Genomic DNA, 15,767 nt, shown 5'->3' with positions numbered 1-15,767 from the left:
GATGGGAGGCAAAGCACAGACACAAAACCAACGTGCATTACTGCCAAGACTCGAGAAAGCGCTTCCGTGCGCTTGCATGAAAGTGTCAGTCTGCGCCATGTCTGTCGGCATCGCAATCACTCGAAACAAGGGAGCGGATTGAGTTGGGGGGGGGAGTATAATGCAGTGCTAAGAGGAAAGGGTGACGCTTGCGCACACATCACCGCGCGCCCTCTCTCTCGTCTTCCCTTTCGATGAAGACCGGACGGGCAAGTGGTCGCTCGGCTTTCGAGCGTATGCAATTCCTTTCTTTTTTGATGTGCTTCGCTCGATTTCATGTGCGGCATCGTTGTTCAAGGTACATCGCTCTTATAGTAGAGAGACAGAGTAGAAAGAAAAGTCCCCCACCCCCCTCGTCCCTCTCAACAGATACACACACACACACACACAGATCCACAACGAAGGACCAGCACCGCTGCAGGAGTGCCGTATACCACCACCCGACAGATGCGCCGTCCATGCGGTTCGGGAAAAAACTCTCCAGGCAGGTGCAATCCGTCTCAAGGGAGAGTAAAAGGAGAAGGCCGAGAGGAGGAAGGGGGGGGGTATGTACATTCGCTGAGAAAGACAACACAGAGAAACTAGATAAAAGACCATCTGGTGCAGAGGCCGACGCGTGGATGTGGGCGATCGGGTGACAGGAGGCGGAGCAGCCCGATTGTGCTTCACCGCGTGGCCCCTGCCCAGGACCCCGTCTTCTTTTCCGAAGTGTGCTTGCATGCGGCACAAATAAAAGCGCAAGCATCACCATCGCCACAAAACGAGGGAGAAGGGGTGGGTGAGGGTGTGGGCGACCGTCACCCGCGCACGCACTACACAACAAAAACGAAAAGAAGAGGTGGAGGAGGTCGTGGCTGTCAGTTGCCCCTGGAAGAAACCACACACAAACGCACAGGCCACACGCGCGAAAACAGCTGACAACGCACGAAAAGGGAAGGGACAACGAAATGCACCCATGGGGCCCGGCGAGTCAACAACGCAGCTACCACACATAACGACTTGCAAAGGGAGGAATAGTGAAACCCCGCAGCACCTGCACCGGAGTCTGCGGTGGAGACGCGCCTAAAAGGTAAGCGCGAGAAAGGCGGCTTGTGTCTCCGCCCAATCAATCGTCCGAGTCCAGCAACAGCGCCACGCTCTCAAGCACCCACAAGGATGGGTGCACATCGGACGGGAGGTCCGCCATGAACACAAGACCCACACCAGCAGCATTGCGACGATCGCCGTTGACGTAGACCGGCGTCTTAAACGTGCCAACCGTCTTGACGCGCGAGGACTCGGTTGGCACAATCTGCATGACCGGCAGCTCGGTAATGAGCTGCTTCTTCAACTGCGGGGCCAGCGCACGCCTTTGAGGGTCCCAGCGGGCACCCTCTAGGTAGAGTCCGCTAACGTACGCGCCGTCCTCTGGTGCCGCTGTGACATCCTCCGGTCTTGCGAAGGCAGTAACCGTCGTCATTATCGTGGACCGGTCGAGCGGCCAGCGATACTTGCGGCACGTCACCTGCACAAGCGCGGAGAGGTATGAGTCGGGCACCATGAGACCCGAAAGCCACACGCACTTGGGCTCGCCATTCATGTTCCACGATAGGTACTGCTCGTAGCGACGCTGGAAATGCGCGATCCATCGCCCGAGGTTCTTTCGCGTCGCCGGTGCGTAGCGGCGCCATGACTGCGGCAGCTGACCGTTGTCGAGAGCAGACTCCAGCTCATCCAGCTCGCTGCTCATGCCAATAATACCTGACAACGCCTTTTTCAGCTCCTTCAGAGACGTCCTCATGACGTTCACAAGCCTGTTCCAGCGCTCCATCTCTTGCAGCAGCACCACCTGCGTCGGCTGCACCGCGTCGTGGCCATTCGCCGTCGCCCGCGTCGTCTCCTTGAGCAGCACCGCCTTCATGTCAAACGGCTCTGGGATCTGGGCGAGGATCTCCTCCGTGAACTTGGTCAGCTTCGCCTCGCGCGTCTCCCCGCCGACCGTGACGGTGCTGACGCGCGGCATCAGCTCAATCAAGCTAGACCACAACGTCTCTGTCGAGTGCCGCAGGTAGCCCGTCTCAGCGTTCGGGTGGAGTCCAAAGACGTCCGGCGCGTTCGCGTTCGGGAACGTGTCCACCTGCGCCACCATCTGACTTAGCGTGACCCGCTTCTCTGGGTCGGTGCTCCCGGATGGCAGGCAGTAGTCTGCTACGCCAGACTCGACAAAGAAGTGGAAGGGCTGGAAGGTGTCGAAAAGATAGTCTCCAAAGTATTCGGCGAGGTACGTCTGCACAATGCGGCGGTCCATGCTGTCCGTGACGCGCCCGCCGTACATGGCCTCGCCGACGAGGTAGCGCAGCGTGTCCCACGGAAGTGGGTCCTTGTTCAGGTACGCCTTGGTGAGGTACGTGTCCAGCAGTCGCATGGAAGCCGTGAAGTCTGTTTCGTTGAAGTCGTAGATGACGTTCCAGCCGATCTTGCCGTACTTGCGCCGCTCCTGTACCACTGCGTGGAAGAAGGCCAAGGTGAAGACGAGGGGCCGAAATGCCCAGTGCGGGCAGACGTCCAGCTGATCCTCCGTGACCTTGGAGAGAGTGTTCTTCATGTTCATCTTGAGTCCGTTCGGTGGCTCATTCACCACCTTGAGGGAGCGCTGCAGGATGCCCATCGGGAACTGCTCAATCGGCTCTGTGGTGAGCCAGAGCCGGAACTGTTCATGCACTTGGGAGCAGTCCACCTTCTCCAGCATCTTCTCCATATCTTTCATCCACGCCGTCAGCAGGTGGCAGTTCTGCAGCAGCACCCAGTGCCCGCGCGTCGCGCCGACCTCGACAAGCCGCATGGCCTCCTCGCCCTGGCCCTGGCCGAGCGAGATGGAGCGCATCTTGTCCAGACCCACCTCCTTCGCGGCTAGCTTCACAATCTCATCCGTTGGGTTCGCACCGGGCGATACAATGCACACTATCGGCGACATGGAGGAGCTCTTCTCCAGTACCTCCTTGTAGCGCAGAATCGGCGGCATGACAAACTGCTCGCCCAGCAGGTCGCACGTGGAGATAAAATTCGTGACGGCGCTGTAAACGCGGTCTGACCGGAAGCAGCGCAGCAGACACAGCAGCTGAAACGCCGAAATTTTGTTCGAGTACCCGCACGGCAGCGGGTTGCAGTCCAGCTCCTCCGGCCGATCCAGCGCCGTCCACGCCTGCCATTCCTCCGCGTTGTCGGCAACGTCCTTGGTGAGGTGCTCGAACACGTCGACGGTGGTGCTTAGCTTGCAAACGTCGTTCCACTGCCGTTCCGTCAGCCAACGTACCGGGTTCGCCGGGAAACTCTTCGACGCCAGGACGCAGCCGCGCAGAAAGAACTCCAGTTCGCTCTGCACCATGCGACCCTCTTGACCCAGCAGACGCACGGCCATCTGGAAGGACAGCATAACCTTGTCCTTGGCGAAGATGCCCATGCAGACATACGTGTACAGGTTGTATGTGAGGGTCTGAATAATGTTGCGCAGGCGGTCCTGAATCTCGAAGGAGGCGTCGCTTTTTGTGATGGAGTAGCCGAACACGTCGTAGAGGAAAGCAGAGAGCGAGTACTCGTACATCGGGTTTATGGCGGAGAGCTGAGAGATGACGAAGTACAGCACGGCGCCGCGCTTCGCCGCCGGGCGGTACTGCTGACGCGACTTCTCGGTTGTCCGCGCCGTCTCCTGCGCTAGATGCAGCTTGAGCTCCACCTCCGTCGCGCTGCTCTTCGTGTTTTCCAGGGTGGCGATGAGGTCGTCGTTATCGAGAATGTTGCCCGTCGCGAGGGTGAGTTCGCGAATGAGCGTGTTCTCGAGCTCCTTGAGCTGCGCGCGACTCTCGGCCATGGTCTGCACGAGCTCCTCGCTCTGTCGCTGCAGATCGCTGCGCTCGCTCGCGACGACGTAGTTGAGCAGCTGCGCCTCCAACCCGTCTTCGGTGACACCGTAGTTGATGACCAGCGTCTTGCCGAACACCTCTGCTGCATAGTTGGGGTTCGGCAGCTTCGTGCAGAGGTACAGCTTAAAGTTGTCATCCCATGGGATGTCCTTATCGCCGATGCGGATCAGTCGCTGGCCGGACTCGTAACGGAACTGCGGGTCGAGCACGGAGTCGATGATGGGGTCGATGAACTCGTCCACGTTTTCAAAGAGGAAGGGGTTGCCGTACTGGATGGCAAACTCGAGCTTCTTGAGGAAGTCGGGGTCGCTGAAGGTTGCCGTTTCGAAGCGGGTGTTGACCTGGTGCTGGCGCTTAATCCATCGAACCGCCTGCATCTGCGGATCGATGCAGAGCGGAAAGCGAATCTTGCCGGCGCGCTTGCCCTTGCCGGTGTAGTCCGTGCTCGCAGAGGTCAGAATACCGTTCTGCACCGACAGCGCATCGGACGGCAGTCCGTCGCTGGCCCACTGCGAAACCGCGACGTCGTTCGTCAGCAGCTGACGCACATCGAAGCCGTCTGTCAGCGGAATCCCGCGCGTGCGCAGGTCCGGTAGCCAGAAACTGTCCAGCGCCTCCTGGCGGTACGGGTACGTGAAGGCACCCAGGTACGAAAGAAAAGCTGCCCCCGCCAGGCAGTCGCCGACCAGGCGGCTGCGCGACGCGCTTAGAAGTTTCTTTTCCTCCGTCCACCGCACCCGCTCCGAGCTGAAGCCGTCAATCAGCTTGTGCGCCGCGTTGAGACGACGCTCCATCACGGACTTTTCCTCCTGCAGCCGCCGCGCTTCTGCCATGCCAGCCTCGAGTTGCTGCTCCAGCCGGTGCAGGCTTTCAGTGAGGCGGTCGATCTCGTCACGGCATGCCTGCAACTGCCGCTCCGCCACCTCCTTGGCTTTCTGCAACTGACGCACGAGCTCCTGCTTCGGAAACACTTCCTTGGCCACATTCCAGTACTGCTTCATCGCCTCCACCCAAATCATTAGCCCCGAGGCGGCCATGCTCACCTTCTTGAGGTCATTCGAGTTTACCGGGAATTCCTTCAGCACCTTGTTGATCTCGTTCATCTTCGCCTGGTTCAGAGTCGGCGTAAGGGTGTCGATGTCGACCAAGGAGCGAATGAAGTCCGCCTGGCCCATCATGATCTTGCCCGACTCCCACGTCGCCGGGACGCCCTTCACGATGCACACCATGCGCACCACGGCGACCACGTTGACAGACGGCTTCGCGAAAGAGCGCAGCTCTGTGATGCTCTTCGGGTCTATGTGTCGCACCGCCTCCATCGCCTCCTCCAGAGCCGGCATCGCCTGCTCCAGCACCACCTGCGCCTCTGCCGACTCCTTCTCGATCTCAGCATTCTGGATGTTAAGCTCCTCCTCCATCTTGAGCGACTCATCCTTGCGCACTTGATTCTTCTGCTGCTGCTCCGTGATCTCGTGCGTCATTTGGGCATTGATCTCCTGCTTCTCGCGCAATGTCACCTCCTTTTCGGCCAGCTCTTCCTTCAACACGTTCACCTCGGCCTCCGCATGCTGCAGCTTCTCCAGGCCGATCGTGAACTTCTTCACAATGTCGTCAATGTCCTCGCGTCGCGTCACGAGCAGCTTGGCATAGTTCGCCAGGAAGCTGAGGTAGTTCTTCGGGGTCACGTAATTGTGCCGCTTCAGCTCGTTCTGGTACTTACTCGACAACCTGTCCGCTGTCAGGTGCACGTGCACCATGTGCTCCACAATAGGCGTGCGCAGCTCATCCGGTAGTGTCTCCTCCGAAAGAACCTTGCGACCCACCGCCTCGAGCGCCTGCGCCGGCCACTTCTGGAACCAGTCGATCGTCGTGTTGTTGATGAGACTGGGAAAGTTGCGGCAGCGTGTGCGCAACGCGTCGCCAGAGGGGCTCATCGAGAGTACGACGTGCAGGTTGTCGCGGCAGCGCGCGATGAAGGATGTCCACTTGTTGTCCTTCGACGGGGCCAGCCCCGCCCCCTCGACGTCCTCCGCCACGCTGGCGTAGAGGGGCTCCTTCTCCTCTTCGGTGAAGAGAGCAGGAACCATGCCGGAGGCTAGCAGGTTGTTGATGTCCTCCAGGAAGCCTTCCTCCTTGACGTGGCCGTCCATGAAGAGAAAGATCATCTTCTGCCTCTCCACACCAACGTAGTGATACAGTTTCTTCAGGTCCTCGCGGAAGGCGTCCTTGCCGTAGTTGCGTGACAGCACAATCTCAAACACGCCCATCTTGCAAATGGACGCCGCGAGCTTCGTGAGAGATTGCTTGCCGCTGCCGCCAACGCCGACGAGGAGGCAGTGGCCGCGCGGAAGGGACAGGACACGCGTGATGCGCAGCAGGTGCTCGAGCGCCATGTCGAACATGACGAGGTTGATCTTCTTGACCGGGGTGTTGATCTCATCCATGATCGCCTCGACAAGCTGCCGCGCGCGTGCGTAGGAGGGGCCGAAGTCTTCGTAGATGTGCAGCGGCTCCAATTCACTGGCCGGCTCAAAGTCGCCGAAGTCGCCTAGCAGCAGTGGGTCTGCCATGACCGTCGCCGTCTCGCGCGGGAAGTGCTCCGAGACGTGCTTCTCGATCAAGCCGCACACAAACGCCTTGTCTTCCTCCTCGCCCATGCGGTCGACAAACACACGCATCACCTCGTTGCGCCACAGGCGCAGCAGGGCGCCGGTTGACGGAAACTTGTCCGGCGTCGCGCGGCAGAGTCCCTCGTAGATGCGGGACAGGTCGCGCAGGTTGAAGATGTAGTGGAACTTGGCTGGCGTTGCCGGCAGCTTCGCGACAAGGTCGACGTGCAGTTTCAGTGTCATGGACGTGATCGTCTTCGCGAACTCGGCGTCGACGGGCAGCGTCTTGTACGCGTCGGCGAGGATCTGCTGGTAGATGGTCTGGATCGCCTCCTCCTCAGGGAACAGAATGTTGAACACGGTGAAAAGAGAAACGAAGCGCGGGTCGAGCGCGTTTCGGCCACCGCCGGGTGGCGCCATCGCGGCGACGAACTGCGTGTCGCGCACGTTCTTGAAGATCAGGTCTTTGCGGTCGTACCAGTGAAAGCTCTCGATGAGCAGCTTCAGAAAGGCGATCGGCTGCTGTGTGCCGTAGAGGTCCACCTTCGGCATGTTGATGTCGTCCACAAACACGATCAGCCTCTTCCGCGCAGGGGGGCCGAGGACGGTGTTCGTCCGCTTCTCGATGTTGTCCTCCAAGGTCCGCTGGGCATCGAGGGAGGTGGTGCGGGAGCTAAAGTTCATCTCAAGCAGCATCGCCTCCAGTTGGACGTCGCCACCGCTGACTTCGCTGCCGCTCTCGCTCGAAAGGACAGAGGACCACTTCAAATGCTGCAGGTACGACTGGATCGTCACCGTCTTCGCAGTGCCGCTCTCGCCAACAAACAGGACAGGGCTGCGGTTAAGCACAATCCTATTCAGCAGCCACATGTTCCGCTCCGTGTCCACCGTGGACACGAGTAGCGAGCTGAACGGCTGGCCGGGCTTCCGCTGAAACGGCTTCACGAGCACCTTCCACGGCTTCCACCGACTATCCTGCAGGTCGAAGTAGTAGTCGAACAAGGTGCGTGCCTCCGGCAGCGAGCCGGACCCGACAAAGCGAGTGAGGAAGTTGTCCCCGACGTCCTGCAGGTTCCAGCCGCTGATGCGTTTCAAAAAGCTGTCGAAGCGCAGCCGGTCCGGCCCAGAGCTGATGAAAGCACCAAAGCTCCACACGCAGGCGAAAATGAAGACGGATTGCAGCGCGCGCGGCTCCAGCGAGGCGTCTTTGGGCAGCACTGTGCACAGCATCGTCGTCAGCTGCTTCACCATGTTCAGCGCGTTCGTCGGCATCACCAGCTTCGGCGGCGGCGAGATCGTCCCCTCCTCGTCCGCGCCGTCCAAGACAAAGTTAGCCAGCGGCTGCACAAACTGATCCACCAGCTCCGCCAGCGTCTCCTGCTCATCGCGCGGGCGGCGCATCTTCCACGCGTGCATGAACGGCTTCCACCCGAGGTTGATTGGATCCAAGAAGACCATGCCGACACGCGAGACAGTCGCCGGCGAGGCGTACTGCAAGTCTCCCACCTCGAACAACAGAGAGCATTGAGGGTGCAGACGAATACGCTCGCCGTTCGGCAGCGTGAGCAGCTTGTTGTCGTCCATGACAGAGTTCATGTCCTCTACCCACTTCGCGTCCACGTCGCCGTCGAAGATGACGTACCGTCGCTCCCGCTCCGTCCCCTCCGCCGGTTTGTTGATGCTGCGGAAGATGTTCGAGAAGATACCGTCCGTCCAGTTGCGCGTCATCGGGTCCATCATACCGTACAGCGCGGACGTCGGCTGCGCCTTGGGGTTGATGACGTAGGACTTCGTCGTAAGGCCTAGCTCTGTCTGCGCTTTGCACAAGGTGTCGATCACAGTCGACTTGCCACCGCCGGTCGGGCCGACAACCATCGACGTGTGCCGGGTTTGCATCGTCTCGTACAGCTGCACCACCTTGTCGATCTGCTTCAGGTTAATCTGGAAGCCGCGCTCCTTCAGCACACTTGTGCTGGCCTTGGCGAGGTTCTCCTGCGGGACGCGCGTCGGGTCAAGCCCAGGGAACAAGTCTCCCATGAGGCCCTTGAACAGGGGCTCGTCTTGCGCAATGAACTTTGGCGCGTTCATGTCACGCAGCGCGCGCATGAGCACGGACTCCTCGGAGAGATCGGAGGAGCCACGCTTCAGCTGCCCCGCCATCACGAGCACCGCCTTCAGCGCGCGCAGGCCCCAATCGTAGTGATGCTGCTTCGACAGCTGGCCCTTGGCAAGGGAGTAGAGGGTGACCATCTTGCGTGCCAGCTCCCGCGCGGTCGTGAAGCCCTCGGAGAAGAGCATGTTTTCAGCGATGAGCTCCATGTCCGGTACCACCATCACCACGGGGCGGAAGAGGGCCTTCAGATTGTCCGGCAGCTCCACGCGGCCAGCGTAGCCGGGGTTCATGGTGATGAATGTGCCGATCGTCGGCACCAGGCGGATGACGCTGTCGCCGAACAAAAACTCTTTGTCACCCGCTCGCAGCGCTGCCTGGATGGAGCGCAGCTGCTCCGACACGACCGACAGCACCGGCAGCTCAATTCGGTTAAATTCATCGAAGCAGCCCCAAGAGCCAGTCTGCGAGAGCCCAGAGAAGATGGTACCCATCGCCTTGTAATCGATGCCCTCGCCGCAGTTGAAGACGACGCACTGGATCGCCATGGCCTTGGCGAGATCCTTCACCGACTCCGTTTTGCCCGTGCCCGCTGGACCGCCCGGTGCACCGCCAAGGCAGAACGTCAGCGCCTGCGTCAGCGTCATGAAGCAGCGATCCGTCAGCGGCGTGATGACAAGGCGCCCGTTCAGACCCATGTACTCGAACCCGTAGCGGAAGCGGCCTGTGCACTGCGCGATCGTGCAGGTGTCAACGGCCTTCTCCCAGTAGAAGCGGAGTTGCGACTCCCAGTCAAACTCACGGGCGTCCGTCACCGAGTCACGGACAAACCGGTCGACAATGTCGCGACCGTGCACGTCGACAATGATGAGCGTGTTTATCTTCTTTCGGTACTGCTTGTTCATGTCCTTATCCATCTCGGCTACCAAGTCGATAAGCTGGCGGCTCAGGGACGCGGAGAGCTCTTTCACGGCGCTGCGCTTCCCCTTGTGTACCTGCGCAAAGGCGTACTCCACCTCGTAAGTCCAGAACACCTTCGCGCCAGTGAGCGCCACCATTCCGTGATACTGCTTCACCCACTCCAGTCGCTGCATTTTCGGGTAGTGGAAGACGCCGGCCTTCAGGATGTCGTGTAAGGACTGCTTCGACTCGTCGAGGACGGCCTGCAGCCACTCCTCCACCGGGCGCCCGTCCGTCTTCACCGGCGTGCCAAAGTCGAGTCGTTCGCCCTCCTGCGACTCCACACCGCAGATGGTCTCGTCGCGCTCGCTTTTGAATACGAGCTGGGCGCAGTTGTCGAACATCTTCAGCATGTGATCCTGCACCGCCCTGGCGCTGCTCGTCGCGAGAATCGACAGCAGCTCATCGTCGGAGATGAAGTAGAACCGCGGAAAAAGACAGCGCTTTGACTCCAGGTAGTTCGAGAGGTCCTTCTGGCACTCCTCCAGCTTCTCCTCCAAGTACCGCAGCTCCTCCAGCCGACCCGTGACATTGCAGCAGTGGCTCACGTTCGGCGAGGCGCTCGTGTCTTGCATGATACGCACAAACTTCTTATCAAGGTCGTTGAACTTGGAGGCCTCCCTGGGCAGCTGCTGCGCAATGTCGTCGTTGCCCTTGAAGATGGACTCGAGGTACTGCCACTTCTGCTGCACCGTCACCCACAAGGTGATGACATCGCTTATGACAGACAAGCGGCGCTCCCACGTCTTGACCTCCTCCGCGAACGGCTGCGCCCACTTGACGTTGGCGATGGACTGCACCTTGAGCATGTTGTCGTCCACCGCCTCCTGAATCTCACTCGTGTCCGTGAGGACGTCGCACCGGGCAGTGCCTTTGCGCGGCGCGTACGGAACAGGGGTGAACACCTTCTCGGCCCAGTATTGCTTGATGGCGCGGATCTCCTGCTCGATGCCCTGCTCTCGAGCCGCCGCCAGCACGACATGGTCCACTTCCTCTATGTAGCGGAACAGCTCCATCGCGATGAGCTCGCTGAGGTTGATTTGCTCGTAGTTGAAGCTCTTGTCAGTCACCCGCATGAGCTCTGTCCAGTGGCGCGCCTTGAGTGCCGGGCTCTTCAGCTTCGCCAGCAGCGGCAGCGAGTTTTGGAAGTTGAGGATGAGCTGATGCACGGCAGGGAAGGGGTTGATGGTGCCGTACTGCTTCCCCAGAACGCGCGCCTGCTTGGCTCGCTCCTCGGTTGTCGCCTCTAGGTCGGACAGCAGCAGGTCCTTCCAGCTGCTCCGGTTCCAGCGGCGCAGGTCGCTCATCCAGTGCTCGTAAAGATCGTAGACGGTCTCCACCTTCGTCAGCTCCTCGTTCAGTTGCTGCAGACACGTGTGCGTCGTCAGCGGGAGGTCGAAGAGATTCTCGGCCTTGACGAGCTGGTCGCGCTTCATTTGCAGCTCGCTGAGGCGTTGCCGCCACTGCTTCTTCGACTCGTTCCCAGCGGCGAGGTCGATGTCGTCGCGGCCGGGCCCGGTGCAGCGGAACTCCTGCAGCACCTTCCTTCCCTCATCAAGGAACTTGCTCACCTCTTGCACCGTCAGCTCGCGGAACTGCACCTTGCGAGGCTCCAGCGCAATGCCGGTCTGATGCACGCGGGCCAGGGTGCAGGACCACATGTCCTGCAGGCTCATCGCTAATTTCACCATCCCGGCGTCCAGCGGGACGCCGTAGTGCTGGAGCGAACTATATACATACTCAATCTCACGCACCGCCTGCTCCATCTCGAGCGACGACGTTCGCGCGTTGTGCATCACCTCCAGCACAAACTTCAGGTCCGCGATGTTGTCGCACGGCCGCATCAGATCCTCGTTGATCTTTCTGATGGTGTTGTGGCGCTGCATTATGCGGACACGCACTGTGTCACTCAGCTGTGCGCCCTCCATCGCCACCCACTGATACACGTGCCCGACAAGCTCCGTGTAGAAGGGTGTCTCGTCGCACCGCATGAAGCCAAAGTCGTGCACGTGGCTCTCCTCGTCGAAGTCGCGGATCATATTGAAGTAGAGCTGGAACTTGGCGTCGTAGTCGATCCACTGCAGCTGGCTCTTGGCCTGCTGCTCCACGGAGATCTTCTTGTCGGCCAGGAAGACGAAGCGATACCGCTGCAGCATCTTGATGTTCGTCGCCAAGGCGCCGAGGTGGGTCTGGATAGTTCGGTTCACCAGCGCCTGCAGCTTGTAGACTTGGGGCAGGTTGTAGATGTCCTGGTAGTACGTAAAGAGCGTCATGTATTCCTCCTCCGCCGGCCGCGGGATGATCTCACCCTGCGTGAACTCCAGGCACGTCCCGCGCATCCAGCGCTGAAAGTGCTTCGTGGTCTCGATGATGCCGGCTTGGATCTTGTGGAAGGCGGTCGTGATCTCTTGCTGCTGGGGCGTGTACGTCGGCTCGCTCGTGAGGAGAACGGTCACCTTGAAGAGCGGAGGCGGCCGGGCCGAAGCGCGCGAGGACGTCGTATACCCGACCAGCTTCGCGAAGCTCGCCAGTGACTTGAGCACCATCGTCGTTAGCGCGCGCCAGATGCGCTGCTCCCAGTGGCTGTAGTAGGGCACCAAGCTGGCGCACCTCCCGGTGTGGGTGCCCAGCAGCTGACCCTCAACTTTGGTGAGCAGTGGCTTTGCCGTGCGGTAGGCCCGCATGCAGCGCTCCAGCTGTTCGACACGGCGCCGCTCGATGATGTCGACGAGGGTTTGCAGCTCCGGCAGCTCCCCGCCCGCCTGCAGAAACTCGCGATACTCGGGGATCAGGCGCGTGGAAGCGATCTTGTTCACCACCTGCGTCTGAAGGCTGTCTGCGCTCTTGCGCACCTCGCGGCTGACGTTGCGAAACTTGGTGATGGCCTTTTCGCAGTTGCTCACAAAGTCGGGGATGGAGAGGCTGGTCCAGTTGATGTCGAGGAGGCCCGGCTCCAGCGCCTGCTTCAGCTCGTGCACCTCGGCGGCGAGGATAGCGCGCTCAGGCCCCGCCAGCGCGCCCAGCTCGTAGTTGAAGCTGACCAGCATCGCATTCAGCGCATCCACATATCCGTGGTAGGCCTCATCTTGGAGAGAAATGTGCAGGAGCGCCTTTGGGACTTCGAAGCCCAGCCGGTCAAGGTACTTTGTTTCGCGAATAATGTCGAAGATGGACCAGTTGAAGTTGACTCTGTACGTGCCATCCGGGTCGGCACGAAGGATGTTCCACTTGAGAGACGCCGGGGCTGGCACCCGCACCTCTTCTCGCCATTTCAAGAAGCGCGCCGTCGAATAATTCTTCATCTGCCGCGACGCCTCCACGTACTTGGCCTTCACCTGCTGCCCCACCGACGACTTGAGCATCCCCTCGTGCTGGAAGCGCACAATCGGTTTCTTGAGGCGATGGAAAAGGGACATGCTCCAGTGAATAGCGCCGGCGACAGGAGGTTGGTTCTTGGAGAGCGGCGGCGCCTCCTTCTGGTCCTGGAAAATGCGCCGCACGTTCTCCACCTCGGTAAAGTACTGAGCGAGAATACGGTCCGTCTTCTCCAGCAGCAGCGCCGAAATGTCGAGGGAGTTGCCGCCGCGGTCGGGGCGGGTGCGGATGCGTTTAAACGACACGAGAAGCTCAAAGGCGGACTCCGCGCTGCGCAGGTCATCGTCGAAGATACGATTGATGAAGAGCGAGACCTCGTGGTCGAGGCTCGTGACGGCAGTCAGAAAGCCGGAGAAGACGACCTGCCAATTGTGCGTTGCGCGCCTCTCGAACGGGTCGAAGGTGAGCGTGCCGAAGGGGCGCTTGAGCTTCTCCACATCCTTGAGGATGCGCTCAATGTCGGTGGCGTCCGTCAGCACCGTCTTCAGCTGCGCGCTCAGGACGGTGGTGTAGTACTCCACCGTCTCAATAACCTCCAGCAGGTCCGTGCATCGGTCTGACATGTAGTCCGTCACGTCAAAGAGACGACGCTCGTCGAAGCTCCAGTGCTGCTCGCGCTCCGAGCTGTTAATCTCCTCCTGCACACTCTTGTATGCCGCCTTCCACTTGATCAGGCACTGCTGGCCTTCCGTTACCTTCACCTTTGCCACCTCCGACGGCAACGTCAGCACTGTTCGGAAGTCGATGTGCTCGCTTACCTTCTGCGCAATCAGCCGCGCAATCTTCTCCAGAAGACCGACCATGCGCTCCTCCGTGGAGTAGAAGCGCGAGATAATCCAGACCATCCGCAGCGCCGTCATCATGGAGAAGAGCGTGTCGATGATGGGCTGCAGCGACCCTAGCTTCGGGTCCACGCTGTGCAGCGTGCGGAAATGCCGGTCGAGTGTGCCGAGGAACTTCACGTTGTCCTTCGACTCCGAGTGCATGCGGAAGAACTGCTGCAGCGTCAAGTCGATCATCGTGGCCGAGGTGCAGCCCGCCTCCTTGGCGATCCTCAAAATGAACTTTGCCTGCGAAGAGTTCAGCTGCTCGTAGAGGGCGCTGATTGTGCTGTACCGTTCACGCCAGTACTCGATCTCGCCCAGAGGGCCCTCCTTTTGCGGCTCCACGGACATGGCGTAGCTGATCTCCGCCTGCCACTGTGACACCGTCGCATCCACCTGACGCAGCACGTCCTTGTTACTCAGCACCGCCTGCAGCTGGGCATCGCTGTACTCCAATGCATATAAATCCTGAGGAATGAGCAGCTTGCGCTCCGCGCCTACCTGGTTAATGAAGCCCTCCAGCTGCGTACCGAGACGATTGATCCAGCTGTGAATATCGGCGTAAAGCTGGCGATTGCTGCCGGTGGCGGTGACGCCGTCCGCAGCGTCCGCCCCGCTGCCCGTCTCTGCTGCCCCACCTTGGGTGATCGACGTGGCACTGGCACCGCCGTTTAGTGCAAGGGCCATGAGCGCCTTCCGCTTCCCAGCCGCCTGCCCCATGTCCTGCAGCATCGGCGCGAAAACCTCCATCAGCAATACATAAAAAGAGTTGAGGGACGGCACCTGCGTGCCAGACAACTCAAAGGCGAAGTGTATCGGATTCTTCGGGTTGGTCGCCCAGTCCGCTGCGTCCTCCGCTGTGATTTCTCGGTGATCCACACGCACGAAGAAGAGGCAGCGGCTGTGGTCTGGGGCGTACAGAGTAGAGCAGGCAATGTTGGCGTTGTAAACTGCGCCAGAGGATATGCGCAGCCTCTGCCCTCTGCCGCCACCGTCGCCGGTGTGATGTTGAGGAGGAGGGGCATCGGCGGCGTGCTGAAGCGGATCCTTGGAGTGGCCGTCAATCGGCTCCTTTTCCCGTGCCACAATGACGAAGCTCGACTCCAACATACTGTCGACCGTCCCAAACGTGGAAAGCACGGTGTCCACGTTGTCCCTGTCGCGGAACAGATCCTTGAGGGAGTCATCCGTGACGCCGTTGAGGTTTCTGCAAATCTGCCCGAACACCCACAACAGGCGGGGGTCCGTTTCCGCATTTGTGGTCATTCTGGCCTGTCAACGTCTTCTTCGCCTGGGTCTCTGCGTCGCACAGCACACGCCAACGTCTCGGGAAACGCACACTTGCAGAAGCTGGTGGAGGCGACCACAATACAGTACGGTATGCAGTCGAAGCAGGGAAGCACCTCGATGATGAAGGACGAGACGCGAGAATGATCACCAGCCTACAAACACACACACAGGAAAGGTGTCAGACAAAACTGTGCAGGGCGAGTTGTGCCAGACGCTCCGCGTCAAAACAAGACGTAAAGGCGGAAGCTGGCAAGCGGGGAGGGGGGCTGCGAAGGCGAAACGGCTGTCCCTGTGGTACACTCTTTGTGTCGACCCCCACGAGAGAAAAAGTTCGGATTCTGCGCCACCGTCGTGTGCCGTCGTGTGTGAGTGCGATGGGCCTGATAGGGACGCCGGAAATGTGCGCTGAGACTGCAGTGAAATCCACTCGCCCTTGTCTCGTTCTGACTTTCTTTGCCTTTTTCGCCTTTTCCTTTCTATAATGGGCACGCTTCACCTGCGCCGCAGATCAGTTGTGCGGGGCGCACCCAGACAGCACAGGCACGGAAGCGGAGAGACGAGGAGAAGAGGAGAGGGGACAATTTTCACGCGTCGCGGTGGCACCATGTCCATCACGGATCGAGGCAGCGGTACAGGCGGGAAAGGGTGGTGCTGATGGGAG

The 15,767-nt window shown here is 60.1% G+C and overlaps 1 protein-coding gene across 1 annotated transcript; it reads right to left on the bottom strand.

The window, feature by feature from the left end:
- Positions 1–1,144: 1,144 nt before the first annotated feature.
- Positions 1,145–15,082, bottom strand: LDBPK_343690 (dynein heavy chain, putative; the record flags this gene model as incomplete). The annotated part of the gene is made up of 1 exon (XM_003864480.1): positions 1,145–15,082. One exon carries the CDS (start codon positions 15,080–15,082, stop codon positions 1,145–1,147), a length of 13,938 nt encoding a protein of 4,645 aa, XP_003864528.1.
- Between the last annotated feature and the right edge of the window lie 685 nt (positions 15,083–15,767).

Source organism: Leishmania donovani, chromosome 34 (assembly GCF_000227135.1).
Source record: "Leishmania donovani BPK282A1 complete genome, chromosome 34".
In the NCBI taxonomy this organism is placed as follows: Eukaryota; Euglenozoa; class Kinetoplastea; order Trypanosomatida; family Trypanosomatidae; genus Leishmania; species Leishmania donovani.
This window is presented reverse-complemented; position numbering and strand designations above follow the sequence as displayed.